Genomic DNA, 26,913 nt, shown 5'->3' with positions numbered 1-26,913 from the left:
ATCCGGTAGTAAGCCTTTTTACGCCTGCTCACACCCTGCAATGGCTGGGGTTCATGGGTTTTAAGAAGCTTTCCGTGGTCCTGGTCTCTGCATCTCATCCCACCACACTTGCAGGCGCTTGGTTAGTCAGGTCGACCGCAAGTGTGAGCACATTGGGCACAATGATGAGCCGTATCGAAGCACGGGCAGCAGTGGAGTTGCTCGACGTCTGGGTGCTTGGCTCCGGAGTGTGTATCGAGCGACAAGCCGTTGGCTCTTGATGATGGTGATATTGCTGACGGGGCATGAGCCCCGAACGAAAGCTCACAGAACGGGAGAACGCCTCAGGAGAGCAGCTGCCTGGAGGATGAGTGCGTAAGTGCGTGCGTCTCGTCTTGCGTTGTCTAACTTGAAGTGCTACGGAACGCGACAATGTCCACGACGCCAGGCCGCGACAGCAGGACCCCGCGGCGCCAACGACAGTATCAGTATCGAAACCGAAGAGCTGTGGCATGGTGTTTTCTCAAAAGGCATCCGCTCAAAGACGGTCTGACGGGCGACATGCAAACGAGGGGCAAGCACATATGACTTGGCTGGATTGGACTGATTCAGAATCACTGAATGCGAATGGCAGCGCTGCGTCTGGGTAGTATGTCTCGCGGCAAGAGAAAAGACGGTCATGGATGACAGAAGTATCGCGGGGATGGATGTACATGTGAGCTTTTCGTCTGTTTGATGCTTGTTTGGGAGGGGAAGCTAACCCTGCTACCACACTTATGCTTTGGTCGAAACATTGATGGGCGTTGGCCCTTGGGTCCTTTTCCCTTCCACAACCCCCCCTTGCGCAGAAGAGCCGAATTTGGGATGTGGGCGGTCCCCTCTTTAGGACCCCCCCCTCCCCTTGACACCACACTAGATGTTCATGGATGGGTTTTCATGGGTCCCTCTTCCCGGGCAGATCTCCCAGATGTCTTGGCCCTTGCCTCGTGTGCCAGCAGCAACAGCGACAGCAGCAGCGGCGGCAATGATCCAGGAAGCAAGCGGGCCTGTAAGAAGGACGCATGTACCTCTCGGAGTGAGGCAAGGTACCGAACGTGAGTACCTACATGCCCCCTCCTCACCGCAGGCAAGTCAGTTTTTCATATTGTCATTCTCACTCCGTTCTATCGCATGTATCAAAACAAGGCTGGTCTTGCTTGGCCTGTCAGGTCTGCTTCTGGTTCCTGGTTTCCTTTTCGCCGCCGCCGCCGCTGGAGTCGTTGCAGCGGACCCTGTGTCCATCACATATATAAGATGAGGAACAGGGAGTCGGATGGAGGGGGGAAAACCGAAGACCGCGGGAAAAGGAACGAGAGAAAGACAAAGAAAAGCGCGATTATTCGATTCCGACATTGAACTGCGCCTGTCCCTGTTGAAGCTCTTTTTTTTTCTCCCCCATTCCCCTTGCCTACTGCTACCTTATCGTCAGGGATCTGGTACTTGGTCTGACTGATTGAGAAGGGGAAAAAAGATTCTTACCGGCTTTTGTCCCGCATTGTGCTTTTTCCATTTATCTACTTTGAGAATATTACCATTACTTCTCTCTTCCAATTCCTCGACTTTTTCCTCAACGCATTTTCGACTCCATCACAGGAATTCAATTCGAGATATTGGGTACGGAGAACCAATCAAAACAGGTATGTTTCCGTCATTCAACGCGTCCTTTCCCTCTCTATCTCTCACTCTGTCGCTGTCTCCTTAAGTATACGAGTACGGTTCGTTTGTTTTTTTATTGTTTCCGTCGTACTTTTATTTTTCTTCTACGTTATTCTTTGGCCGTTCCTGTCGCCTCAGGCCGAGACCAACCACCTCAACCCTGCCGTTTACCATTGTACCTGGCCATAGTCATTAGCTAGGGAAGGTACCTTGCATGCCGTCATTCGTCTTGTTGCCCGTCGGTCAATTGAGCCCCCCCTCCTCCCCTCCACTCGTTGGACCCCTCCACGTTCCCGCCACGAGCTGTTGTCCATCTCGCATCGTGCCCGCACGGCGTCTTCCAGTCCCAATCCGAGCAAGACAGCCGGCGGCGGCGACAAGCACGGAAGACTACGGACATGCGACAACTGCTTGGCTGGGACCAGCGACGGCAAGCCGCAAATGGGGACTCTGTTGTCTGCACACGCCTCGCAAGCCAAAAAAAAAATTTGAAGCACCTCAGGAAGCAAGAGCAAGAGGCAACAGTGCTGCCGCCCCTCACCTTCCCCTTCCCCCGTCCACCACCACCCCCCGTTCCGCTCCTACCTTGCCTCTTCAATTTGCTGTGTGTGTATCCGAAAGGTACTCCGTAGTCCGTACCTTACCTGACCTTTCCATCCAAGTCAAGGTAGGTAGGTACGAAGTACTGAGTATGCTCAACCCACCCCGCCTGCCTACCTTCCTTACCTTGCCTTACGGCAGCCGTTCCTGTCCAGTCAACTCGCCTTCCACTCCCACTCCCACACTCATACACACCAAACCTTACCTGCCTTGCCTTGGGGCCCTTTTTTGCACTGCCTCAACGCCCTTTCCCTTCCATCCATTCAGAAATTTCCCGCTAACCAGCATTTCCTTTCTCTCCCCTCAAGGTGGCCTTTCGATCTCTTCTCCTTCTCACCCCCTCCTTCCTTTTTTCGATCCATCAAAGCCCAGTCTCAATCCTGACGTCTGTCATCACAACCACTCCTACAACCACCAACACCAAACACCGCCCACCTAATTCCAACCACCAGGTCCGTATCTCGCTTCCCTCAATCCCTCGCTCTCTTTTTCTCAAAAAAAAAAAAGACATTGCAACAAATCAATACACTTCAGCCTCTTCCAACGGTCGACATCGCCTGTTTTTTATCTTCTCTCTTGTGGCGACGCCTGCAAACTTCTTTGTTTGACACAGCCCACAACCCCATTTTCCCTCAATCTCGCACTGCCATCCTCCGGCCTGGAAATTGTACGTTTGCTTTGTCGCCCATGTCGGGCCACTTTGCGCGCTATCGTCAAGTGACAAAGGCCGTCACTGGACACTGCCTCGTCTCTTTGCTCTATAGGTGGATGCGAATCGTCCAGAGTTGGCTCGCATGCTCAACCGAGAAAGTGCCAAAAAGAGCGCTTTCGTCCCTTGACTTTCTTCCCTCATCATCAAGAACCCCGCTTGGCGCCACTCAGAAACCAACTCGCATTTATGCATTGCAGCCTCCCTTGGACCTTTCCTTAAGACAGAACCTAACGCGCAAGACAAACAGATAATTCAGCAATCTCTTTGCAAGGAACAAGACACATTACTCTACCATCATCATGTCTAAGCTCTTCATTGGGTAAGTCCCTCTGCGCCGGCGCATTCTCCACGTCGACGTTGCCAAACAAGCTTTTGCTGACAAGACGTCCAACAGCGGCCTTGCATGGCACACTGAGGAAGGCACCCTCAGACAGAAGTTTGAGGAGTTCGGTGCCGTCGAGGAAGCTGTAAGTACTGATCGTCCGGTTCGAAGAAACTTTCTTGAGAATGGCGTCGCCATAGACCATGGAGAGACACTTTGTCCCAACATTCCAGTAAACCCAAAAGAGAGCGAAAGTGTGTATGTGTGTGAGAGAGAGAGATCTGACCGCTATTTTTCCCCTGCTTGAAGGTCGTTGTGAAGGACCGCGACACTGGCCGCAGCCGTGGATTCGGCTTCGTCCGCTACACTCAGGATGGTGACGCTCAGAAGGCCATTGCTGCCATGAACAACGTCGAGTACGCTGCCTTTGCGAAATTGCTTGCTTGTCCCGGCGCAATGATCGTGGGAATCCCTCAGCCGACTAACAAATCAACTTGCTAGGTTTGATGGACGCACTATTCGCGTTGACAAGGCTTCCGACAACGGTCCCCGCGGTGGCGGTGGTGGTGGCTACCGCGGCGGCTTCGGCGGCGGTGGTGGACGTGGCGGCTACGGCGCCCCCCCTGTGCCTTATGGAGGCGCTCCCGGCGGATACGGTGTTCCCAACATGGGCTACCAGCAGCAGCAGCAGCCTGCCTACGGCCGCGGCTACCCCCCTCAGCAGCCCTACGGCGGTGCCCCTCCCCAGGGTGAGTCGACGATGCTGTCTCTGTCATCGGTCCAGCTTGCTAACACATCATAGATGGCTACGCACCCCAGGCTCCCTACGGATACGCCGACCCGTCTCAGCAGCCCCAGGGCGGCCGAGGCTATTAGTGCTCGCTAGATTTCGGAGATTCGTTGCCCGCTAGTTGTCGGTATTCGCAACTCGGGAACATGCGGCCAAGACATGCTGCCGACGCTCAACTGCTCCGAGTCTGACAGACGTTCGTGTGCGCGCCCGTTGGTTCGATCGAGCTTTGGTGATATTCTTCGCTGCAACACAATACCCGGTTCTTCTGTTGCACTGGATCTCTGGAAAATAAAACCCCAACCCGCGGTCAAAAAGGGTTGGTAACGGCCTAGTCTTCTCAAATGGAATGGTTTTCTGCTTCTGTCTTTGATCTTCATCTTGCCCCAAAATGGTTGCTACCAAGTGTTTTGGTTTCTTCCGCATGCGGTGATGGTTCCTATTCCGGTGATCCTTGTGGAGTGTGGGGGTGGGCGATAGGTATTGGTTGGTATCTGGAGATGATGCAGAGTGTTCTCGGAATCGTCGTGGAAGCCAACGGATTTGTGGTCTAACGCTACTTGTCTGCCTGATTTGTCTCTCTATGTGTTGAATGTTTTGAAACACAATGTTGGTTATTGACATGTCTCCAGGGCGTTGTTGCACCACGGGTTAAGGGGAAGAGTAAAAAAAGGGGGTGTGTGTGTGGGCAGGGGTCTTGGTTTTAAGAAAAAAGAAAAAGAGGCGAAAGAATGTGTAGAAAACTCTTCAGTCTGTCTTTTCAGTCTCCTCCTGTTCCTTGACACTGGTTCCTTGCTTGAAGGTACCGCCGACAGCTGACAACGGTGGTTTCGTAGCATCGTGCGATGTTTCTTCGGCGGCGATGATGGCCCGTACTCGGTTGGAGAGGTCGGTGATGTGAACGTCGCCGCTCTTCGGGCTCAGTCCGTCAAGAGCTTCCTCGAGGCCAAGAAGATAGTCGATGTTCAGCCCACTCGGGCCGCGGCTCTTGCGGATGTGGGCGGCGAGGGCCTGAGGGTCCTGCGGGCCGACAAACTGGTCATTGTCCGGGGTGCCAATGTACACAAGTGTGCGAATTGGCTCGGAACCGTCAGCTGGGTAGAAAGGGGCGTAATGGATCGTGTAGCCGTTGATCTCGCGGATATCAAGGTAGTCCTTGACCTCAGCGACCTTGTCTGCCTTGATACGGTAGGCGACACCCCAGACGCGTTCAGGTGCTGAGTCGTGGTGGTCGGTCAGCTGCTCCCAGAACGAACGCTCAATGAGCGTGACGACACGACCGGGAGCCTCAGGTGTGCCTCTGTGGTCTTGACTGGTGAAGGGGTCAGAACATCTCGAGGTGAGAGCAGATGGTAGTAGTCATCAAGCCTTTGAGGGTTAGATGGTTACCTTGCCTGAGTGAGGTGTTAGTGAGACTAGTGGAGACGAGGCAAAGGCAGGACACGAAGTGGAAATAAGCATTGGTGGCAGCGGGCACTAGGGACGCAAGGTGGCCTTGTGTCCCGCGGGGCTGGATGAGACCGCACGCCCGGGGGAGGGAAGGGAGAGACGAACCTGCCAGAAGCGACGTACGTATCCCGTCACCCAACCAGGGATTCTTCTATCTGTGGGGGTGGACGACACAGATCAGCCGGCGGCTCGGATGGCGGCAAGGGGCAGAAGGAGGAGGAGGGAAGGAGAGAAAGGGGGGGGTGTGGTATGGTGTGGTGTGGACGAGGTGAGGCTAACCGAAGTGCGGCGGAGGCTTCCATATCAGACTCCTGGAGGACGGGGTTTGTAACGTTAGCACCGACGTGTGTGAGGCTTGTCTACGGCAGGGATGCATGCGCCATGCGGGAGGGCGGGAGGAGCTGGAGAACAAGAGTAGCCCAGCCCAGGAGGGAGAGAGCGGCAGGGATCGAGGGTGATCTCGAAGGGTCGAAAACGTACCCATAACCATACAGCCAGAACTCGCCGCTGCCGTTGGTGGAGAGGTTGGTGTCGGTCATGCCGGCTGTCGTAGATTTCTAGTCTGTCTGAGACGATGTGTCACGCGAGGGAGGCGAAGAGGCGGGATATGATAAATGACAGCCCAGTTGTTGCCGTCCACTGTGAGTTCGAGACGAATACCTAGAGAAGTGTGTTGCGACTGGTGTTCACGATGATGCCAAAGCCTGAAGGAATTCCGAGCAAATCAGTCCCACTCCGGTGTAACTCGCTTCGGGCCCTGCACACGAAACATAGCAGAGAGGCGGCAGAGCAGAGGCAGCTCGGCGATCCAGCTTGGATCGATCTCTCAGGGCACTTGCCCAGCTGCGAGAGGACAGAAGGTTGTGAAAGCCGTCGGTGGCACCCAAAAGCGGCAAACCGCAAGGGCCGAGGCGGGAGTTGTGTGAGGGGGCCGCATGAAGCCGCGCGTACACATCTTGGAGACGGGTAGAGGGACAGACGGACAGACGGACAGACAGACAGAACAGGACGGAACAACAGACAAGACAGACAAGACTTGCGGGGTAATGGAGATAGGTGGAAGAGGGAGAAGAGGAGCAGGAGAAGCAGGAGGAGGAGGAGGAGGAGGAGGAAGAGGAAGAGGAAGTGTTCTAGAAGGGGAGGGGACTGGAGGGTCTAAAACGGGCCAGGCGGAAAAGTCAGAGTGGCGGGCCAATGTAGGGTAGAGTGAATCAATCGGGCGTGGTCTTGAAGAGAAGGAGATCACGGTAGTGACGGTACATACAAGTTTGGATGGATGTGAAGGCGGGGAATGGAGAGAGATAAACGTGTACGGTGTTCCAAGTGTTCGAGAAAGAACGGGCAGGTCGAGTTGATGGCCGCGAATCTGCAAAAAAAAAGCTGGAAAGCATACGCAATCCCGCTTGCCGGCGTCCCGTGCTGGAGGCTCGGCGTTCTGGGGAGGGGCGTTGGTGCCGGGGCTATGGTGGGGCAGACAGGGCAGACAGGGCAGACTTGGAGGGGGAAGGGGGATGTTAGGGTGGTACGGGCTGACTGTGGACGGTCACGCTTACACGATGATTCGAGGATGGAGAGAGGGCCTCAAAGTAGAAGACGAGAGGACTTGTTTATATGCAAGGCACAATCAAGTCGAGCAAGACACTGATGAGGGAGGTGATTACTGGGTGAGGCTGACCATGGGCAAGAAGGGACAGCTGCCAACTGGCCAGATCATCTCAGGTGTAGGCGAGTGAACGTGCCATGGTGAAATAAGCTTAAATGGGGATACACCTCAACGACCAGCTCATCTCAGATGGATGTCATGCCGCCCGGCCCTGTGGTGTCAAGGACTTTCCCGTCACCTCTAGTATGTGGTATATGGGAGCCCGAAGTTGTAAGAAAGAAGTATCATTACTGTTAGTTGCAACCTACGTGTATACGTACCCCTCTAACGCATGGTCCAACGTTCATTCCTGAATCCTGTCAAAACTTACTCCATACGGCAAGTATCCGTACGGAGAATCCCGTACCTTACACCGTACCTTAGACTCTGATGATCGGGCTGCATCAAGCCTTAGGGATGGTCAGCGTGGTCGGTCAGCGATTGCAATGATTGGGGAGGAAAAGAAAAAAAGACGGAGGCTCCAGGCTAGAATTTAAAGTGCGCAGGACCCCTTTCTATGGCTCCCGTCGCGATCTGTATCTGGATCGTATCACGTACCCGGTCCCGAGACGAAGAAAAGACCCCTTGGGGCCATTTAGTGGATACAGGGAACAACAGTGCACCACGCATGTCATCACCCACATGCCTAAGCACAGAGGTAAGCTAAGTCAAACTAGCAACAACGGTATTGAAGATACGAATTATCCGTACGCTAAGCGCGTATGTCGCCGAGCTGTCCTGCGCTAGAGCCTCGTGGGTGATTCTTTCTGACGAGATTTGCGCGGACTTGCCCGTATCTGTTCCTGTAAAACGTTCACTACCTGTTCCAGGTGTCTGTGATTGCAATGGGTATTCTTCCCGTTCTGTCAGCCTTTTTTCAATCAATAGCTCGCATTTCCCCCCCTAGCCCCCGGCGCGGCGTTGGCTTAGATCCACCCGACAGCGGACCCAGGAAGAGCGGCGAGCGTGGCGGGGTCACGAAACCGAGCTGGGCACTGACTTGACAGACAATGACTGACTCTGATGAGTCCATGACACTGACGACTGATAGATGAATGGCAGAATGCTGGGAGAAGTCGAGAGATGACGAAAGAGAACTGAGCAATACGTACACAAATATAAAACCTGAATCGGAAAGAGACACCTAGGGATAGTCCCTTACCCGGTGCCTGGTACGGATACAGAAAAGTTAGAAGGAATGAGCAAAAAAAGGCATCAGAATCCAAAAGCGAGCAAAGAATCAATTGGAGCTTGTTCTGTTTTTAGCCCGTATCCCCAGAAAGCAATTTCGCACACATCCACTCAAGAGGCTGACTTTGCAAACCATCGCCTGTTCATCCCGTCTCCCGCACTCCCGCTGGCCTCTGGGTGTCTTTTTTTTATCCATTCGCAACCTCTCAAGCGCACCGCGTCGCCGCGAAGCCGTAAACCGCCACAACGCCTGCGCACTGCACTCAATTCTTCCCAATCTGTTTCGTGACGTGACTCAGGCGCCGACTCATACACACACCGAGGCTTCGGCTTCTCCCAATACCTCATCAACAATACACGTACTTTCCCTGCACATCACCGCTCGTGCCATCCCGCGCACCCCCAAGAAAGAAGCTGCCCTGTCCGGTCTTTCGTTTGCCGAGAGCTCCGACCTCTTAGCTGTCTGTTCAGTCTTGTTTGACAAGGCCAGATAACCATCCCCCCCTCCTCGTCATCTCCACGACCTGTCAGTTATTGCCTGTCTACCTATCTTCCTTCCCCACCACCCTGACTGAAGAACAGAGGAAGAAAGAAAGCCTTGCCTTACATACCACCACCACCACCACCACCACCACCACCATAAATCAACCTACGACCGCAACTACTACCTACCTTAGACATCAGCAACCACCCATACTCAGCCCAAGCCTCACTGCACATTCGGCGTGCGGCTGAAACCAATCTCTGCATTCTTTTCACTGAGCTCAAGGCCCGATTGGCACTTTGTTCTCCTCCACCGCAGCCTAACCCACCGGCCACCCAGCCCTACCTCTTGACTAGCGTGCCGACTGCCGCCTGACGTTGAGTCGCGGTTCCGCTCCCCTGCTTTGCTTCCAGGTTCCATTCTCTCTTGGCTTTTACATACAGCTACTGCGGCTCCCCTCTGCTCTCTGCCCACAGTAATCCCCCCCCCACCTCACCAGCTTCATATACCCCAGGAGCCTCAATCCAGTGTCGCCTCCAAAGACCCTTCTCTTTCTTCTCTTGAACTTTTGCTTGCTTCAAATCGCACCAATTTTCGCAATGGCGTACAACAGACCCTACAACCCCGACGAACTTCCAAGGTACGTTGCACAACACACCATTCACCTAGCCTATTGTCCATGGCCTACATATCCAATCTCCTTCTTTACCCCGCCATGCTAACCCCCTCCTAGGTTCGCGGAACCCGAACAGGTACGTTTGCGCCCTCGGCCTCCGGTCACCTGACGACATTTCTACTCCATTCATCCCATCGGCGCCCGTCACCCCTGGATCGCGCACCTTGCAGATAAACTGACATTCTCATCATAGAAGGGCGGCGCTCCGGCACCTTCCAAGCAGCAGCCTCAGCAGTCCTCTCAGCCTCGCTACGAAAATAAGCTTCCCCCCGTCCCTCGCGACGACTACCACCGTCCCAACGACCACCGCCGACCCAGCCCCAACATGTACGGCGTCAGCTCTCCTCCCCCGACGGGCAACCCCCGCCCGAACGCTCAGCCCCGGCCACCCCCTAATTCTCGGCCGCCTCCCTCTCCCGCTCCTGATATGAGCGCAGACGGCGCAGACCCGACACTGCTGCCCCTATTCCGAGCGGTCGATAAGGATTGTGAGTGATGCTGTCGACACCCTGTCACGACAACCGCCAACTAACGACTGTGTACAGGCACTGGTCAGCTTTCCGAGCGTGAGCTGTCAACCGCCCTCGTCAATGGTGACTGGACTGCTTTCGACCCCCAGACAGTTCGCATGATGATCCGCATGTTCGATTCCGATCGCAGTGGAACCATTGGGTTCGCCGAATTTTGCGGCCTCTGGTCCTACCTTGCGTCGTGGCGCACTCTGTTTGACCGATTCGACGCCGACCGGTCTGGGAACATTTCCCTCGGCGAATTCACCAACGCCCTGGTCGCTTTCCGCTACCGTCTCAGCCCTGGTTTCGTCGAGCTTCTCTTCCGTACGTACGACAAGCGTGGAGAAGGTGTCATGTCCTTCGACCTCTTCGTTCAGGCTTGCATTTCCTTGAAGCGCATGACGGAAGTATTCAAGAAGTACGATGACGACAGAGACGGCTACATTACCCTCAGCTTTGAGGACTTTTTGACGGAGATTCTCAAGCAGCTCAAGTAGGTCTGCCAGAAGGGAGTGTAGGTGTGGATTGCGAGACCCAAGGAGTTTGAGCCCGGAGTGGCTGGTTCGAATCTAATTCTGGCCCACATCACGAGGCTAGCTTTTCCACACGGTCAGCAGGCGAGGTTGGACTGGAAGGGAGATGTGTCTCCATGGTTTAAGAAGAGAAAAGAAGAAGACGCGTTGTTCAGGTGGGAACATTAGATACCCCGGGTGAATGGGTGCAGGTAATGGAGAGGTCTATGGTCTGGATTTGGCACTCTACTCACAAGGGGTGGACTCAGGATTGAATGCATGATATGGGAAGCATCTGAGGTGGAAATCATGGCAGTACCTCAAAAAAATATCGGGCATTGCATTGAAATTTTCTTGATAAGCATCATAGTGATCACCACTTCGCTAGACATGCAGACGCTTGAATTTTGCCAATCGGCTATGCTTGTGTTATAAGCTAGCTTCCTTGGTGGCTGGGCGGCTGGGTGAGGCTTCGATTTTGATCATTGTAGGTGAGATCTGGGTGTTTGCCAGTGTCTAAGGTTGTACTCGAAGCTTTCGTGGTTGGATGTCTCTCATCTAGACTCGGTCTCTCTTATATTCGTCAGCAGTTAAACATGTCAAGAATACGAGGGCTTGAGCAACAGTATATGTAATGGACTGCTTCTTAAGTCCCGTCTGCGTTTTGCCCAGGACAAGATCCATCAAGACTCTTAAGGCCGGAAAAGGGTATATTTGCCTTGTTGACCAACGAACTTGAACACTTTTTTTTTAAAAAAAAAATTAAAAAAAAGGTAATAAAGACGTGAAGTTATCTCATACATGACATGACGGAAACGGCATTAGAGGCGTAACTCTCCATCTTCATATCACATCTTGCTTCCTGGCCCCTTTTGCTCTCTTATTGCCTTGGACAAAGACCAAAGGGGTCTTGGAAGCAGGGGAATGGTTCGGCGTTGGGTCAATTTACCCCTCTCGTTGTAAGACTTAATGGACCGTTGAACGAGTTAATTCCTTCCTAGACATGATCAGGGACGAAATCGATCCCGTGGACTCCACATCATGATGATACAAAATTGCTTCCAAGCTTGTTGCATTGCACTGCCACTCTAAGAAAACCAAAACACCAGATCTAAAAAGGTGGGAGTCGCCGGAGCGGCAGTGGCAGTGGCAGTGGCACCAGGTAAGGCCGCCCAACGGCCTCCATCAAGACTAAGATAGACGTCGACGAATACAAAGATGACTAGGCGTGAATTAAGTGGCTAGTAAAGGCATAGAAAATTGAGAGCGTGTGCTCTTGAGGGTGTGGTATATGCAATTATCGCAGGTCACCACCGTCAAATCCGGCCGCAAGGCTGCTACGGGTGCCCGACTGCGGGGTGCTCTTGGCAATATGGAGGGAAACGAGACCGAGTCTGAGGCTGAGTCTGGGGCCGAGTTTGATATAGAATTCTTGGGTCCCGTGGACCTAGCTGCCTGACGAGCGCTCTGGTTTTTAAAAAGACGTCGCTGTAAAGAACTATTTGGATAATGACGATAACTACGGCGTTTAAGGTGAAGGTAGATTCATCTAGTTGGAGTTCACACAGTAGTTTGTGTGAGGAGTGTATGTGAATATAGCCAGCATATAGACTTTATATAGCATATTGGCATTTATCGGCTACTGGACACGAAGTTATTGTATTCGTTAACGTACATCTTAGTCTTAATGAAAGGATTAGGCGAAGTTGGATATAAAGTTGGAGTTCACATAGGAGGATTTGCGTAGTGAACATGTAGCATACACGATTGGCATCTAGACCCCAAGAGCACAAGCCCTCAAGTTCATTTTCATCAGCCACCAAACATCACGGATATTTACCTTCGTGTTCAGCAATATATTTCTTCATAAGAGCGTCAAGTCATGATGGAACTATCCGGTCAGAGTTCACGCAGTTGAGTTATCCTCGTCCGTGTTTCCACCTTTCTAGACCACCCTACCTTCAGCAGTCAAAGAAGACCAACACCACGGAACCTACGTCGTCGGCTATAGCTACTATCTGGAGGGCGAGTCTTTGCCCAGCAGTCGTGGGCGTTCAAGTCCTATCGCTAGTGCAGGACTTCCTATGTATATACGTAGATGTGAGGTGGAATTATATAACGTAACTATGTTTGTCAGCCAGTTCTGTTCTAGAAAGATCCGGCTCAGTGGGCATGCTAACCACTCCCAAGCTGCATCTGGCTACTCAATCTTTGGCGGTTCCTATTAAGGGTATACCCCTTTCCGCAATGTCATCACAGTAAGTCTGCGTCTACTTGCTTTGGAGGACATGTCGTTCCGAGCAAGCAGTTTCAATGGTGGGCACACTTTACCTCTATTACACGGCAGGCTTTCCGGGACTACTACCTTTCTACACTCCAGCCTCGTTCTGACATAAAGCTGCCCGTTCTGTCCCCAGGGAGGCTTCACAAGTTTTCACTCCATGATAGTCGCATCAGCACCCCTTTAGATGGGGATCAAATACACCACAATACTGTCACAGTTATAATGAGAAGGAACACTTGAAATAGCCACGTATTACTCGTATTGATTCTGTGTCTCTCAAGTAGCTATCATCCTCCATTTCCTTGTACCCAAAGGCTCTGTTTGACCCATCATTCACACCACCAAAAGGAGACATCTCGCCGTCCTGGGCGAGCATTCCCTTTAAACCGCACAACTAGCCAACCCCCTATATCCCAAACCCCCTTTGATTATCCACCTCTTCCTCTTTATATCTGATTAATAAGTTCTTAATTATATATGTTATGGCGTCTCCTTTCCTTCCAAAGAAGGGGGTATATCTCCTTTTTTCGTGTCCCGCTTTGCTTCCCCATACTACAAATGAAAAAATCTCCGTAGCTCCAACACACACGGAAGACTAATCCCGGGTCAAACCCGGCAGACATAAAACTTCAACTCCGTACCGGTCTCCACACCGGGTATCCCGTTCTCTTTTTTTCAGCGGGGCCCATATTTAGCCGTGGTATCAACCGGCGGTAGGCCCCGTCCCCTCGCCCGCCCCTTTAACCCCTTTCCGTTCCCAAGTAGACTCTTGGAGAACGACGACGAAGACGACGGCGGAGAAGAAGAAGAGGAGGAGAGCACCCTCGTACCAGGTTCAACATTCCAAACGCCCTCCCTCGTCATGGCGACCTCCTCACCGACACCAAGGACCAAAACCTCTGTACTCTTGCTCCCCTTGGCCTTCTCCCTCTTGTCCTGGTCACTAGCCCTCTCGCGATCCAGCTTATCGCCGCGCTTCCTCCCTCCGCCAGAAGAATGATGAGTAACCTGCTTCTGGGTATACTTCTTCGTCCTCAACATCTTCGTCACCAAACCCCTGACATCCTTATCGCCGTCATGCGTGCTAACCCACGCCCTGGCGCCCAGCGCAGCCGCAGTCTCCTGGCCCGCCGGCATGCCCGCCGAGATATTCCCGCCGAGCCACCACGGGTTCGACACGGTGTCGAAGCAGTGCAGCAGCGCCGTCAGAGGTAACGCAGCCTCGGCCTTGAGGTGCGTCTTGGCGTACTTTTCCAGGCAGCTATAGGATATCCCGTGGGGCGAAAAGATGACCGAGACGGCTCGGTCGCGAACGTCTGGGCTGATGGACGCGGCGGACCGGACGGAGCGCAGGGACCGGCTGCTGGGTGGTGTCTCGGGCGGCGTCGGCAGGCTGAGGTAGGCGGAGGAGGACGAATTCTTTGTCTTTTGGTGGTGAGATCCCCCCAGCCCCAACGTGAGCTGGGGCGTCGAGGCGCTGGCCGCGGTCCGTAGCGAGACTGGCGTCCTCGGGGGCGTCATGAGGTGAGGGAACCGCGGCCACGTCGGCGGCGGCCGGTACGTGATTCCCACGGCGGCGTGCAGGCCTTTCAAGTCCTTCCGTTGCGGAACAAAGGCAACCGTCACCTCGCCCGGCTCACCGCCTGGGAAGAACGGGGGCACCTTGACCCTGATGACGGTTTGCTTCCCCGAGGCCTGCGGGTCCTCCCACCGCGGGATCGTAAAGACCTTATCCTTGTCGAAATACTTCCAGCTTCGAATCACCTTGGCCGCCGCCGGCTCCGCCAATATCAGCGTCCTCGTGCCGCTGGCGGGGAGCTGGCGAAGCGTTGCCTCATTACAATGGTCGCTCTTGTGCTGGCTGATGATGACGAGGTCGGGCTCGGGGAGGTGCTGTAAGGAACACACGCATGGGCACTCCTTGTGTGTTGCGGTTGAGAGAATCGAATGAAATATGGTGGAAGGCCCCGTGATCCATGGATCCATCAAAATTCTAAACGGCCTTGGAGCAATGCCGGGAAGTGACTCGGGCACAATGGGCTCAAAGGTGAGGAGGAATGAAGCATCCGCGTTGAGCTGCTTTACAGTCAACGCCATAGCTCGGAAGGGTATAATAACAAACAGACGAGAACGAACGACACTGCAACTAGGCCAGTTTGAAGATGAAAAGTATTGCTGCTGAGCAATGGTCTGCCAGAGGGAATCGGACACAAAAGGAAGAAAACAAGTAGAGAGGTCAATTAGATATGTTCCATGACGGCGGGCACGTCTGGGGGGCGCGCCGGGACGCAACTCTGGGGATGCGTAGCCGTAATTGATCGGACGTGGAGAAGGCCTTTAGGGAAACACGAGGCCATTTCAGGAAACTTTCCCTTGGCCAGATTCGAAACATGGTCCCTGTAACGCCAATTCGCCAGTCCGTGAACGCAAGCTGGCTGCTGGAGAGAGAGGGTCAGAGCATTGTGGTCGGATCTTTAACAGATCAATAGGCTAAGGGCAAGTTAAGGCGAGGTGCTCAGACTTCCGGGGGCCCGGCCGATGAGGATATGACGACCGCTATGTGTGAACGGCCGGCTACGGGCTGCTTGGAGAGGTCGCCAAGTTCGGTCAAGGTCGGAGGCTGAAACTCTGGAGGCTGTGCCATTTTTTTGGTCTAGAAACTTGTAGGTGCGTCCCTTGCAGATTCCGTAGGCACAATTTCTTCTCTCCGGTCCAGTCAGGCGAAGCATCTTTAGGATATCCCCACCATCCCGTTTACACACCAGATGCCACTGATCAAAAAGCCGGCATCACTCGCCGAAGCAGTCGAGTTTCTATAGACCTTCTTGGCAGCAAAGGCCCATCTCAAAGGTCTGTGCGCTAAGCCTCGAGGGGCTGATCAACGAGCACTTGTGACAAGTTTGTTTGGGATCTAGAAGACGGTGGGGTTTGATTGGACGAGGTCGAATTCGGACGATGCAGGGCAAAGGAGATTCAAGTCGAATCGAGTTGCCAGATGTTAAGATGGCAGCGGTCCGTCGACTTGGGTGCAAAGACAATGGAGATGCTTACCTACATTGAAGCCTAGACGTTCATTGTGCACCTCATGCAGGATTGACAGCCGGCTGTTGCGGCTGGTGCAGTCCCGGCTACCCCTTAGGAGGCAAGGGATGACTGTCCCATTGTCATCCAGACCGCGAGGACAAGTATTTCTAGCGGTGAGTTAGAAATTTCCACACTGACTATAGGATGAAGTGAAGACGTCATTTGGTTGCCATTCTGCCCTAGAAGTGGGTGTAGAAGCCATGGGTTGTTTCTGGTTCTGGTAGAGGGGGATCCGGAAGCAGGAATTCGACCGTTTTCAAGAGGCCGAGTCAGGGACGGTTCACAAAGCGTGGTGAGCGGTGGGCCTATGGTTCATCTGTCGTCCACATGATGGAGTCTAGAGGTCATGCTACAGCTGGGGACAGCGGTCCTCGTTCGGATTTTGACACTGTCGGAGATATCCTGTCCCTTGAGAACGAGACGCCGTGAGTCGAATAGGAGGCCGGAGGTGTGGATAGACCGGTTCGAACTGTGTCTCGTGTGCACCGGGACGCTGACGAGGCACAGTAATCCGATCGAAAGCTTACTGGGTTCCTCCGTCTGGCAATCGAGTGTCGTCATCCCTGAAGCTTGGCTTGAAGGACAGTGACAATGTTGCGGTTGCGAGGTTACGACCGCACGTAGTCGGTGTCTCCGACTAGACGTACCTACTCTCGATTGACCGCCATGTCTCGGAAGACAGGGAGCGAGGCGGCAGATCAGGAGGCTGATGGACGGTTGGGCGAGGATTCCGTACTAGTGGTTAGAAAGAAAACCGAGAAAAAATAAAATTAAAAAGAAAAAATCCCAGTATGCATGTGACAGGCACCAAAGGAGTGCTTCTCGAACTCCTCTCGGGTTCTCTCCCTCTTCACTAGATTGCTACCAGTCACCCGCTAGAGAACTGTGAGTCTGTAGCACGACAGGAGGCAGGCTTGAGTGGCTGTTGCTGCGGCCCTGCGGGCCATTTCCGCCGACATCAAGAAATCTCGGACCCGTGCGAGCTCGCCGTATCCTAAGACTAGCATAGGTTCGTAATAACCCGAAATAAACGTGTAATTTGGGCGGTCAAGTCTTTGACGGGAATGTTCCCCAAGCAAGTTACCTTACTCGTAAGCAAGTACTTGTGCGAGTGTACGCGGCGCCGCAGTTGGGACGACTCTCTCAGTTCTGTCTGCATTCTTAGTGAAGGCTCTAGATGTTGGCGCTTGAAATTCGCGAACGGCCACAGTCCCTCGAGCAGTAGCAGCTCGACAAGACAGGGGGAGATGAAGCTCCAGGTGGTATTCTGTAGGGTTTTTTGGTTCTGGTAAAGTCGCGTGGGATTACTTTGGAGGGAGCTTTTATCGTCAAAGCTGTCGGCCATCGCTTGTGGTTGGTTGATGGTCGCTTATCAGCCGGTTGAGCTCGCGTCCAAGACCTTATCCCCCGCATCCTCCGTGCCTCTCCTTTCCTCTCTCTCCGGTACCAGCTAGGAGGTGCTGGACAGGACGGGCGGTGACTGTCACCGAAATGCGACAGGCCGCTGGGTGCGGCATCAGCTCGTAATTAGGCCCGTTCGTGACTGACTTTTGCGGTGGCAGAGGGGGGCAGAAAGGGGCAGAAAGGCGGGGTTAATTCACCGCTTTCTTCATTTCTTTCCAGCAGTGCCAAGCTCGATCTCGTTGCTCTCGATGACAGTACCTAGTTGGTCCTCTTTTGGGCCATTTCGGCATTCATGAAACCATTCGAATTGCGGCTAACAAGTGCCTCCTAGACCAGCCTGACCAGGTAGCTCCTGCTAGGGTAGGTACTTGAGCGATGCAGCCGCCAGCGGCATAGGGGGAGGCGTTCGTGTACCGTTCCGTGGGCCATCACGAGATGGTGCCCCCGATTTGGTCCGATTTGAGGGTCTCGACTTGCAGTGTACTTGAAGAGCAGAGTGCTACTTGCATGGCACCCGTGTCTAAGCATCAATCGATGAAATGACTCTGTAACCGAGTCCACGGATGAGTCGAGATTCGTGTCTGTCAAGCTCAGGGGCCAATCATTTCTTCTTCCCTGAAGAAAAGGTATTGAAAACAAAGGCCAGAAGAAAGCACGACCCAGTCCAAGCAGGGTGATGTCACTTTAGTGCTTCGAGGGAGTATGGCTGAATCAATACCCGCTTTAGCTGCGAGTGCTGTCTGCGGTTCCGAAGTGCCAGCCGCCCAGTCGGTCAGGGTCCAGGGGGGGTGTAAGTGGCAAGAAAAGAGTGTGTGGCAGGGGAAAATATGGTCGCGAATTGGGAGTTCTGAGGGAAAGGTGCAATTGGCTGCGAGCTTGTCAGTCGTTGCTCAGAGCTGCTACGAAGCAGAGAGAGGGCTGACTAGCCATGTGCGATGGTTTTCCGTACGAATAATTACTGCTTAACTGCCTGCCATTGGTAATCCGGTCTGACTTATTCGAGTAAGCTGATACATGGCCCGAGGGGAGGTAAAAAGGCCGAGAGAGATGGGAGTGCAAGGGCGGCATCTGAACAAGGCTTTTGGGGCCTCTAGCTGGAGGAGCGCTCTCTCTCTCTCTCTCTCTCTCTCTTCTTTGAGCAGGCGCCACCTCGGTGAAAAGCCGTGGTTTCGGGTTGTAGCTGGCAGCTTGTGCTTATTTCCAAAGAGGTTGGCTTGGCGAGGGAAGACCAAAGTGGATTGGGTCAGCCTGCAGGTTTGATTTTTTTCCTTCTGATCTCAACATCGGATTCTGGTGTCGGCCGGCCGGCTTTGGAAGTTGAATTTTTTTCTTTGGTTTACTTTTCTCGTTGCTGGATAGAATCTGCCGATTGTTGATAGGTCGAGGTGAAGAGGATGCAAGGCGAAGAACTGGAGGGTCCTCGCGCCGAATGTGGGGACCTTCCCTGGCAATTTCAATACGTACCCCCCTTGTCTGCGCAACAGCTTTGCCCATCGCGGCATGGGGCGGAAGGAGAAAAAAAAAAAAAAGAGAGCAAAAAACGTGAGGTACCTACGCTGCTCGTGCTTCGTACCTGCTCGACGAAGAAGTACTTGTAGGATACCTCATTCGTAATGACTTAGATTGACTATTTCTGCAGGAGCAAAATTCACCTTCTTTCGCTTGACATCTAGATACCCGGCAGCTTCGTAACGTCTAGACATGATAGGGCAAGGTAGCTGTGGATTAAAGAGGCAGGTTGACGTGCCGAAGAGCTCCCTGGGCCTTGCGTAATCCTAGTGTAGCGGCATTGGAGCTGCATCGCAGAAAAGGACAAAGGAAAAGTATTGCTTACAGGGGAAAAAAGAGAACGAAAAAAAAAAGACTCGTCGTTGCAGATATCCACATCTACCCTTACCTTCACCGTACGGATCACACACCAGGCGTGCTGCGTGTATCCGTACAGATTCATTGTCGTCTTCTTTTTCTCACTATTTCCACAGCTCTGTCCCAATCTCCACCCCGTCAAACCCGCCTTCCCTCTCCGCTTGTGGAACAGACGATTCGCGCCAACGTCCACGGGTCGGGGGGGGTAGAGTCTCCACCGATGCGTGCTTTGGAGGCGCTGCAGACGCTACAGATACCACGGACTTGCTGCAGCTCCAGGGTTCACCTTTGCAAAAAATGCTTCCAACTTGTCAAGGCAAGGCCAGGGCCCTGCATGTACGAAGTAGCGTACGGAGTAGTGTATGATGTGGGCGGTGTCTTGGTGGCAGGTGCTTCGGGCTGCCTGATGCCGACCCGGCGAGGCAGAAGCAACCTCATCCTCGCTCATCTTTCTGTTTTTCTTCCGTGTCTCTCACACCTTCTTGCCTCTGCTGGCCCTCCGCTGGCCCGTGTCCCCCGTTCCCAATGCCCAACGGCAGCCCCGATCATGCTTCTCCTTGTAGAAGGGCCGTTCATCGCTTTTATTCCGGAGATTTGGTCTGGGCCTCCTCATCTGGCCACGGCAATGCCATCGCAAAGCGGTAAAATTAGCTCTTGAACTGATCAAATGAAGCAAGCAAGCAACGGCCAATACTGTACATGTTCATGCGTAAAGAGTTGGGTAGCTCTCTCTTAAGGTATGCTGGACTGCGTTGTGCACATTGTTCGCCATGCCAAAAAGCATTGCTCCATACAGGAAAGAGCTCAGCATAGTCAAAAGAAAGCCTCGCTTCGCTTAGAGGTACACGCGCAATGCTATCCGCACTTGCGGGTACAGCGTCTCTCTGGAGTCTGTGATTGCCCAGGGGAGCTACGAATGGAGAGAGTGACAGAGTTAGGTACACCACTTGGGGCCCCTACCCGTTAGCTGGGATGTCAACGTGACGACCAGCGGGGATCCAAGCAGCGGGCAGACGTTGACCGAGGTCAGGACCACGGCCGACCAGTAAGCGTAGGCGAGAATGAACCAGGGGTCCAGCTCCGCTGTGTTGCGGGAGGAGGAGGATGAGGAGGATGAGGAGGAGTGAGATGGGCGAATGCAAGCAACCGAGTAGCAGAACCACCACGCCGCAGCAAGGCAAGACGCAAGACATGCGAGCAACAACAAGCCTTTCGCCGTGGCCTCGGAGCTTGAATCCCTGAAGCATCTTTTGGCATATGAACACTCGAGTTTTCAGTAAGGCATCCGTATGAAAGGCATGATTCTGCTTCCAAGTTCGGATCGTGGAGCGACGGGAGTTGACAACGGTCGGTTGAAGGGTGGGGCAAGGCAAGGCGAAGAACTCAGACAGGGCAAGCTTGGGGTCAATTAGTGACAGACTTTTGCGAGTTACTTCCTGGTGCCAGCCCTGAGCCGTGGGTAAGGAAGGCACGAAGGAAAGGAAAAGAGGCAGGCACAGGCAAGCTCGCTCAACTTTCAAGAGCTCCCCTGTGATGCGGCAAGGGCCTCTTCCCTCTGTCGACCACTCGCAAGCTCCGAAAAGAAAGAGCAAAGCAAAGCAGCCCACTTCCTACCCTGCTCACACCCCACCCCCCTCCTCTCCTTCCCCTTGCTGTTGCTGTTGCTGTTGTTGTTGCTCTTGCTCTTGCTGTTGCTGTTGCTCCTCTTGCCCCTCCCCGCTATGTACTTGCTCCTCGTCCTCGTCCTTGTCCACCGCAGGCTGTGTGTGGTTGTCAATTGCTTCCCTGTCACACCCCCTCCTTCTCAGTGGGATCCTCGACGGTTCGACCTCATCCTCCTTCCTCCGCCGTGCAAATCCTCCACCCGATTGTCTCGACTTGAATCTTGCCTGGTTCTGCATCCACGCCCCCTGCCTCATTCTCGTCCTCTTGTCCTCCTTTTCCCCTTCTTCTTTGATCCCCCTCTTCCCTCTAACCCTGGGGTCAACCAAGCCAATCCAATCCACCAGACACACTCGATCCCCGATCGAGTCATTGATCTCTTCCACCAACGCCAACCAATTGTCGGCTCTTGACATCGTCGGCGGGTCGACTTGCCGACCTTTTTCCTTACCTTACTGTGCAGTACGGAGTACCTACCTAGGTATCCGTACGTCCTTTTACCCTCCCCCTGTGCTTCCCAAGTGGAATGCTCTCCATCCATCCCACTGCTGAACCCCCCGAGCTTTCGGGTTGCCCCTCCTGTCATTGGAAGATGACGCCGTCGCCCGGTGGTACCTTGAATGAGCACCAAGCTGCTGTCGTTATTTTCCTAGTATGCCGCATCTTTCAAGCACCCAAGCAATAGCGGAAACGGAAGCAAAAGTAGAGAGACTCGCGGTCATGGCTGCCGCCATTCTTGGACAAGTCAGGCACGTCGTGTTGCAATCTTTTTCGTCCAACAAAGAGAAGAGGCGGAATGACTGACTCAAGAAGAAACATCTTGTTACTCGTCTCTCGGAGCAATACGTTTAGTCCATCGGACTTGTTTCCACATTCAACAGCCCAGCTCGATGAGCCCAGTGTCATGGAAAGCTCGGCCTCGGCGAACACCCGTGCCACTGCCTTGCAACGAGCTGGCGAAGCCGACTAGATCCTTCTGAAGCTGGTGGTGATGAAGCTTCAAAGCCTCTGCTTGGCTGGTCACTTACACCATCTCGCGTCACCGTACCGACCGCCGGCGCCCCTCAGAACGGCGCTCTCCTCCATCCACCAGCGGCAGATGGTAAAATGTTGATTACTCGTAGCTGGCGGTCTGGCGACCGGTGACATTGACGCCATCTGCCACGGGCCCAACCTTGAGGTGGACTTAGGTTCACCTAACCATGCGACGAATACCAAGTCTTACCTCACAGCTTGTCAGCTGTTCACCTCTGTCGCTCCCCAAAACCGACTACTTCCTTGCTCCTTGTACCTCCCGGCCACACCCTCGCTCGTCCGTCTCCTTATTCGCGGCTGATAATATCCCTTTTCATCTGCATCTTTCATCACATCTGCTTCAGGTGTGCTGTATCCGTAGAAGTAAGCCCATAAGCAGCATAGGCTCAGGCACAGAAAAGGTACGAGCGCGCAACTCAATTATCATGGCAACATTTTCGGCGCGAGATAGGCAAGGCAGTCCTACAACATAGGTAGATCAAGATTGGAGCTGTAGGTATTCGTCGGCGGCTTTGGTCTTGTCTTGCTTTCGTCGATTCGGCCATCACCTACTTGCCTACGGAGTACTCTTCAATGTCCAAGACTAGATAGAGTACATGGGCGACTGAGAGAAGAACAGGCAAGGTTTTGCCAGACCCAAAACCAAGCTCCCTCCTTGCTCACACACCTTGCTGTTATCCGTCCGTACCTCTTTTTACCTAGCCGTGTAAGTAGAGGGTCATTTGGCTACGGATTATGCTGCGTAATACCTGACCTTATGTGACTGGGCTGCGACCATGATGTACCTGGGTGAGCAAGGCAAGGCAAGGTAGCTTGTCCTGTCCTGACCTGCCCTGGGTACCTTCCATAAGATACCCACCAGACCGAGCCACACCCCTACCTAGCCCGTACCTCTCTTTTCCCCATTACCGCTACTTACTGCTTTCGGTCAACTTCCCTTCTGCCCCCCAAAATCAGGTTCCTTCTCTTCCTCTTCCTCCCCGTCCTTTCCTGAATCCTCCCCCTCCATTACACCTTGTTCTTCGAAACACTCTTTGTAACACGCCTCAAGACGAGAGCTTCCAGAGCTCCAGACTCCTGCTCACCGAATATCGTAGCCTTTGGTCGAACCGTCAAATGCTCAAGCTCCAACTTATCCAGTCACCTTCAATTGACCTCGCTTCGCGATACGCTACAACAGCAACAGCACTTATCGCTCCTCACCCCGCTCAGTATCGATAATAGCCCTCAGGCGCATGGTGGGGTCAAGATGCCGCCCAGATCTTCTCTCACGTCTTCTTTTTCAATCACCGACTCCAACAATGAGGTCGTCTGTCCTCTGCGGAATCAGGATGGATCTAGCTGTAGGAAAAGATGCATCGGTGTAAGTCTCATCGTGCTGCATTGCCGCATTGCTCCCTCACGACGCCCTCTTCGCCACAAGCAGACCAACACTGCCCCCGTCTGCGCTGCTGCACCTCTCTACTTGGACCCAGTGCACAGAGAGAGCTTTGATTACTATAGCAAAAAATCCACTCGACCAAGAGAAAATTGAGCGCTACTCTGACACTCGTTGAAATCGTAGGAAAAACGATATCGTTCCATGCAAGAACACATTCGCCGCGCTCATCCAGAACACTACATTTCGAAGCTCCCAGCGACCGAGGAAAGCTTTATGCTCATGATCAACACCCCTCCGTCCGAACGTCCTCCAATGCAGCCAAGCGCAACTTCTGTTCCTCAGGGTTCGTCCCTCTCAATCCAGGGCTATCCCCCAAAGATTGACCATCTTCAAGGCTTCAATCACGACCACCACATGTACGATACTAGCAACCCGGGCACGCCCCGGACCATGGACGATCACACCGTGGGTTCCATGCTCCCCGCCGCCAGTGCTGCTGCGGCGCTGGCTCAGCTTCACGGCCACAAAGTCGAACCCGAATGGGAGGAAATGGTGAGCCAGAACATCCTCTCCTGACTGACTAACAACATCGACAACGATTGCTAATCAAACGTGCGCTACCAGGGTTGGCACTCAGACACGGAGGGACGCCGCATTCCAAGGACATCAATTGAGCTGCCGCCGCTGCACTTAACGAATAACGACGTTACTAGCGAACCATTCCCAGCTATGAACTCGAGTCGGCCGCGGGATATTCTTCCGTCAATTCTGGCGAATTCACCCCCCGGCCGCTCTTCAACATTACCCCCAATCCAGCGGCCTGCTGTGGGACCTGCCCGACCAAGGAAGCAGTCCGTCACCAAGAGAGGCCGAGAGGCGCACCACAAGAAGCAGAAGTCTCGCGGCTCGGCAGCAGACTGGCTTCGGCGGATCCAAAACGACGAACGGCTTAGACCAGGTAACAATGACCGTAAGGCGTTATCGGCTGAACCTTCTGCAGACTATGGGAAGAGATGGGAAGATCTCATCGATGCCGCCGATCAAGCCGCATCTGCTGCCGGCGACATCGATGAGGACAGGACTCCAGTAAGAACCTCTCATGTGCTCGCATTTTTACATTCTCTCACCTCCATACCAGATGCCTCAATCACCAGTTTCTATTCACAGGGCTTCTTTGCCGCCATTCCAGCACCATGGATTTTCATCAGCGACAGCTGGAGGGAATTATCAAGCCTCGCCACTACAGCAGGCCTTGACCCCGCCGTCCTACAGCCAGGACACAATTGACCCGTTCCCGTCGGTTGAAAGCGGTGAAAGCGGGGAGAACTTCCACATCGAGTCGCGAGGCCTATCGGATTCATCACCAAGTTATTCTTCTCAGAATACTCAGATCTACTGCGCAGCCTGTCAGAGCGTTTCACTTCTCAAAGACTCCTACGCCTGCACGGAGTGCATCTGCGGTCTGTGCCAGGCGTGTGTCGACGTTCTCATGGCAGAGCAGGGGGCACGCCGCAAATGCCCCCGTTGCGCAACAATCGGCGGCCGGTTCAAGCCATTCCAACTTGACATCCGGTGATTATGTCTTCTCAACGACCATCATGCATACGTTACACACAAATATCCGAACTCTGAGGCCCACAAATTGTATTTGAAATCACACACGGCGTCTTGGATGGGGCCAATGCGCATATACAGCATCAAGCTTGGCATAAGGATTCACCGCATCGATAATACCCCCCGGCGTTGCAAATTCGCGAGAGCCTAGACAGAGAGCTTTTCACGAGCCGGTTTCTCCACATTCTTTACGTTATTATAGGGACTAGTGACTCGTGACAGTCTTGGATAGGTGTGGTTCTCTCTTTTTTCTTAACGCTACGGGCAAAGTATGGGATATCAAAACGATTACAGGATCAAGGGCTGGCTTGCACGTCGTTATGACTTTGCTTTTGATTCATTGATAATTTTCTCTGGGTGGGTACAGGCAAACTGTTTTTTAGGAGTACTCAATTGGTTTATAGATGCCAATCATGAAATTCAAATCAATCTTTAAGCTGTAATGTCCAATTTTTTGATCATGGGTATCATCCAAACTCGTCTTTTGTCACTATTGCATACAAAGAAGCAAGGGGTCTGGGGCTCATCATCTCCTCGAGTCCTTCTCCTTCTCCTTCTTCAAGAGCAAATCGCGCATGGCGGCTCTAGCGTTGCGACTACCGCCCAGCTTCGGACCCTTGAGAACCTCTTCGTCGGCCTTGCGAGCCCCGGCGCGGGCCGCTGGCGCTGCCGTCTTCTTCTTTTGTTGGCGCTGGACCATGGCGTCCATGAACTCGCGCCGGAACTCCTCGGCGATGCGGTCGTCTGCGTCGCCGTCGCCGTCGTTTTGAGGTTCTTGGGGTTTTGGCACGTCGTAGACGTCAACTGCGTTGGGTACGTGTTAGCATATGGTTTCGAGTAATTGAGAGGAGAGGAGTAGGAGTAGAAGAAGGAGGGAGAGGGTACTCACGTCTATTCTCGCGTAATATCTCCTCGACGAGCTGGTCGCGCTTGACGTCGTCGCTGTTGCGCCTGTTCCTGGGCCGCCAGGGTTTGCCGTCCCTGCCGAGGCGGGGCTTCTTGGCTCGTCGGCCGCCGTTACCGCTGCCGTCGTCGTCAACGGCTTCGCCGAGGAGGCGGCGGGCTGCTTTTTCCGTCATGGCTTGGTTCCGGGCGCGGACTTCGTCGCCGAGATCGACTTCCATGAGTTTCCCTTGCATGATGGGGTGGTTTTTGGGGTCTGGGGTCTCGGTGGAGGCGCTTGCTGTTGTTGTTGACGGATTCGTTGCGGCGGCTTGGTATTGGGAGGTTGATTGTTCGGATGATGGTGGTGGTGGGGGGTTGCGGTTAGAGAGGTGCGATTCTATGTATTCCATCCTTGCTTGATCAGCCTCTGGCGTCGGGTATATGGTTTGGCAGGCATTCCCTGGAGGGGGGCATACATACATGTGTTTATTGACAATTGTTGTGGCTGCCGCGCCGGTTTGCGGCGCGAAACGCTTTGCGATGAGGGGGTCGTCGTCTGGGGTTTGTGCTGGGGCGGGAACTAGGGCGCGCGATGATGATAGGCTCATGGGATCTGTATCGTCTCCAGCCGCGGTGTTGGTGGTGATGGTGGCCGAGAACGACCCTCGGGCGGAGAAGCCTACGCCGTTGAGGCGCTTGCGGGCGCGGTGGCGGAGGGCGGAGGGGATGTGTGATTCGGGGCCATCGTCGCCGGTGGAGGTGGTCTCGGTGATTGATGCCGGTGTCGTAGCGTTTTCTGCTATCGAGTTCGGTTTCGAGACGGTGTTGTTGTCGTTGTCTTCGGTGGGCGATGCGGCGCGTTGGCGGAGGCCTGCTTTGCGCTTCTTGTTTGCGCGGAACATGATCGGGGCCGGGGCCGGAGCCGCGTCTGTGGTCGGAGATTCGTCGGCGGGTGACGCCATGATGTTGTAGATGTGGGCGCCGGGGCGCGTGATTGTTGTATATGAATGCGCGGGGTTTGGAGGTGGTATATGTCCTGGATGCGGCGTTTGGGACGTTGGGTTTAAAGATGTGAAGACGGATGGATGTGTATGTTGTGAATCTCAACGTGGACAGAAAGCGCAAATTCGCCTG

The 26,913-nt window shown here is 53.7% G+C and overlaps 9 protein-coding genes across 9 annotated transcripts; 6 read left to right on the top strand and 3 right to left on the bottom strand.

Moving 5' to 3' along the window:
• The first annotated feature begins 694 nt into the window (after window positions 1–694).
• Window positions 695–1,968, top strand: BDP81DRAFT_206546 (uncharacterized protein). Its single transcript, XM_060582614.1, has 2 exons — window positions 695–1,105; window positions 1,480–1,968. Exons 1-2 carry the CDS (start codon window positions 896–898, stop codon window positions 1,861–1,863), a joined length of 594 nt encoding a protein of 197 aa, XP_060446943.1. The 5' UTR covers window positions 695–895; the 3' UTR covers window positions 1,864–1,968.
• On the top strand, window positions 1,691–2,963 carry BDP81DRAFT_206503 (uncharacterized protein). Its single transcript, XM_060582612.1, has one exon. It carries the CDS (start codon window positions 1,889–1,891, stop codon window positions 2,711–2,713), a length of 825 nt encoding a protein of 274 aa, XP_060446942.1. The 5' UTR covers window positions 1,691–1,888; the 3' UTR covers window positions 2,714–2,963.
• Window positions 2,964–3,285: 322 nt separating this feature from the next.
• Window positions 3,286–4,184, top strand: BDP81DRAFT_392937 (uncharacterized protein; the record flags this gene model as incomplete). Its single annotated transcript, XM_060587774.1, has 5 exons — window positions 3,286–3,305; window positions 3,381–3,453; window positions 3,618–3,724; window positions 3,810–4,057; window positions 4,111–4,184. The coding sequence occupies 5 exons, from the start codon at window positions 3,286–3,288 to the stop codon at window positions 4,182–4,184; spliced, it is 522 nt and encodes a 173-aa protein (XP_060446941.1).
• Window positions 4,185–4,748: 564 nt separating this feature from the next.
• On the bottom strand, window positions 4,749–6,182 carry BDP81DRAFT_206348 (ChaC-like protein-domain-containing protein). Its single transcript, XM_060582611.1, has 5 exons — window positions 6,028–6,182; window positions 5,827–5,858; window positions 5,653–5,702; window positions 5,488–5,492; window positions 4,749–5,410 (listed from the first exon to the last, which is right to left on the bottom strand). Exons 1-5 carry the CDS (start codon window positions 6,084–6,086, stop codon window positions 4,846–4,848), a joined length of 711 nt encoding a protein of 236 aa, XP_060446940.1. The 5' UTR covers window positions 6,087–6,182; the 3' UTR covers window positions 4,749–4,845.
• Window positions 6,183–9,463: 3,281 nt separating this feature from the next.
• BDP81DRAFT_392935 (uncharacterized protein) lies at window positions 9,464–10,549 on the top strand (the record flags this gene model as incomplete). The annotated part of the gene is made up of 4 exons (XM_060587773.1): window positions 9,464–9,504; window positions 9,598–9,616; window positions 9,734–10,028; window positions 10,086–10,549. 4 exons carry the CDS (start codon window positions 9,464–9,466, stop codon window positions 10,547–10,549), a joined length of 819 nt encoding a protein of 272 aa, XP_060446939.1.
• A 2,974-nt stretch (window positions 10,550–13,523) lies between these two features.
• BDP81DRAFT_316699 (uncharacterized protein) lies at window positions 13,524–14,945 on the bottom strand (the record flags this gene model as incomplete). The annotated part of the gene is made up of 1 exon (XM_060584190.1): window positions 13,524–14,945. One exon carries the CDS (start codon window positions 14,943–14,945, stop codon window positions 13,524–13,526), a length of 1,422 nt encoding a protein of 473 aa, XP_060446938.1.
• A 4,606-nt stretch (window positions 14,946–19,551) lies between these two features.
• BDP81DRAFT_424748 (uncharacterized protein) lies at window positions 19,552–20,053 on the top strand. Its single transcript, XM_060590156.1, has one exon. It carries the CDS (start codon window positions 19,609–19,611, stop codon window positions 19,858–19,860), a length of 252 nt encoding a protein of 83 aa, XP_060446937.1. The 5' UTR covers window positions 19,552–19,608; the 3' UTR covers window positions 19,861–20,053.
• A 2,823-nt stretch (window positions 20,054–22,876) lies between these two features.
• On the top strand, window positions 22,877–25,096 carry BDP81DRAFT_206255 (uncharacterized protein). The gene is made up of 5 exons (XM_060582609.1): window positions 22,877–23,262; window positions 23,464–23,623; window positions 23,675–23,832; window positions 23,905–24,366; window positions 24,419–25,096. Exons 1-5 carry the CDS (start codon window positions 23,149–23,151, stop codon window positions 24,854–24,856), a joined length of 1,332 nt encoding a protein of 443 aa, XP_060446936.1. The 5' UTR covers window positions 22,877–23,148; the 3' UTR covers window positions 24,857–25,096.
• A 324-nt stretch (window positions 25,097–25,420) lies between these two features.
• On the bottom strand, window positions 25,421–26,741 carry BDP81DRAFT_392932 (uncharacterized protein; the record flags this gene model as incomplete). Its single annotated transcript, XM_060587772.1, has 3 exons — window positions 25,421–25,698; window positions 25,784–26,190; window positions 26,260–26,741. 3 exons carry the CDS (start codon window positions 26,739–26,741, stop codon window positions 25,421–25,423), a joined length of 1,167 nt encoding a protein of 388 aa, XP_060446935.1.
• Window positions 26,742–26,913: the final 172 nt, after the last annotated feature.

This window comes from Colletotrichum phormii (assembly GCF_030913505.1).
Source record: "Colletotrichum phormii strain CBS 102054 chromosome Unknown BDP81scaffold_7, whole genome shotgun sequence".
In the NCBI taxonomy this organism is placed as follows: domain Eukaryota; kingdom Fungi; phylum Ascomycota; class Sordariomycetes; order Glomerellales; family Glomerellaceae; genus Colletotrichum; species Colletotrichum phormii.
The sequence above is the reverse complement of the archived record's forward strand: the minus strand, read 5'-3'. Positions and strand labels throughout refer to the sequence as shown.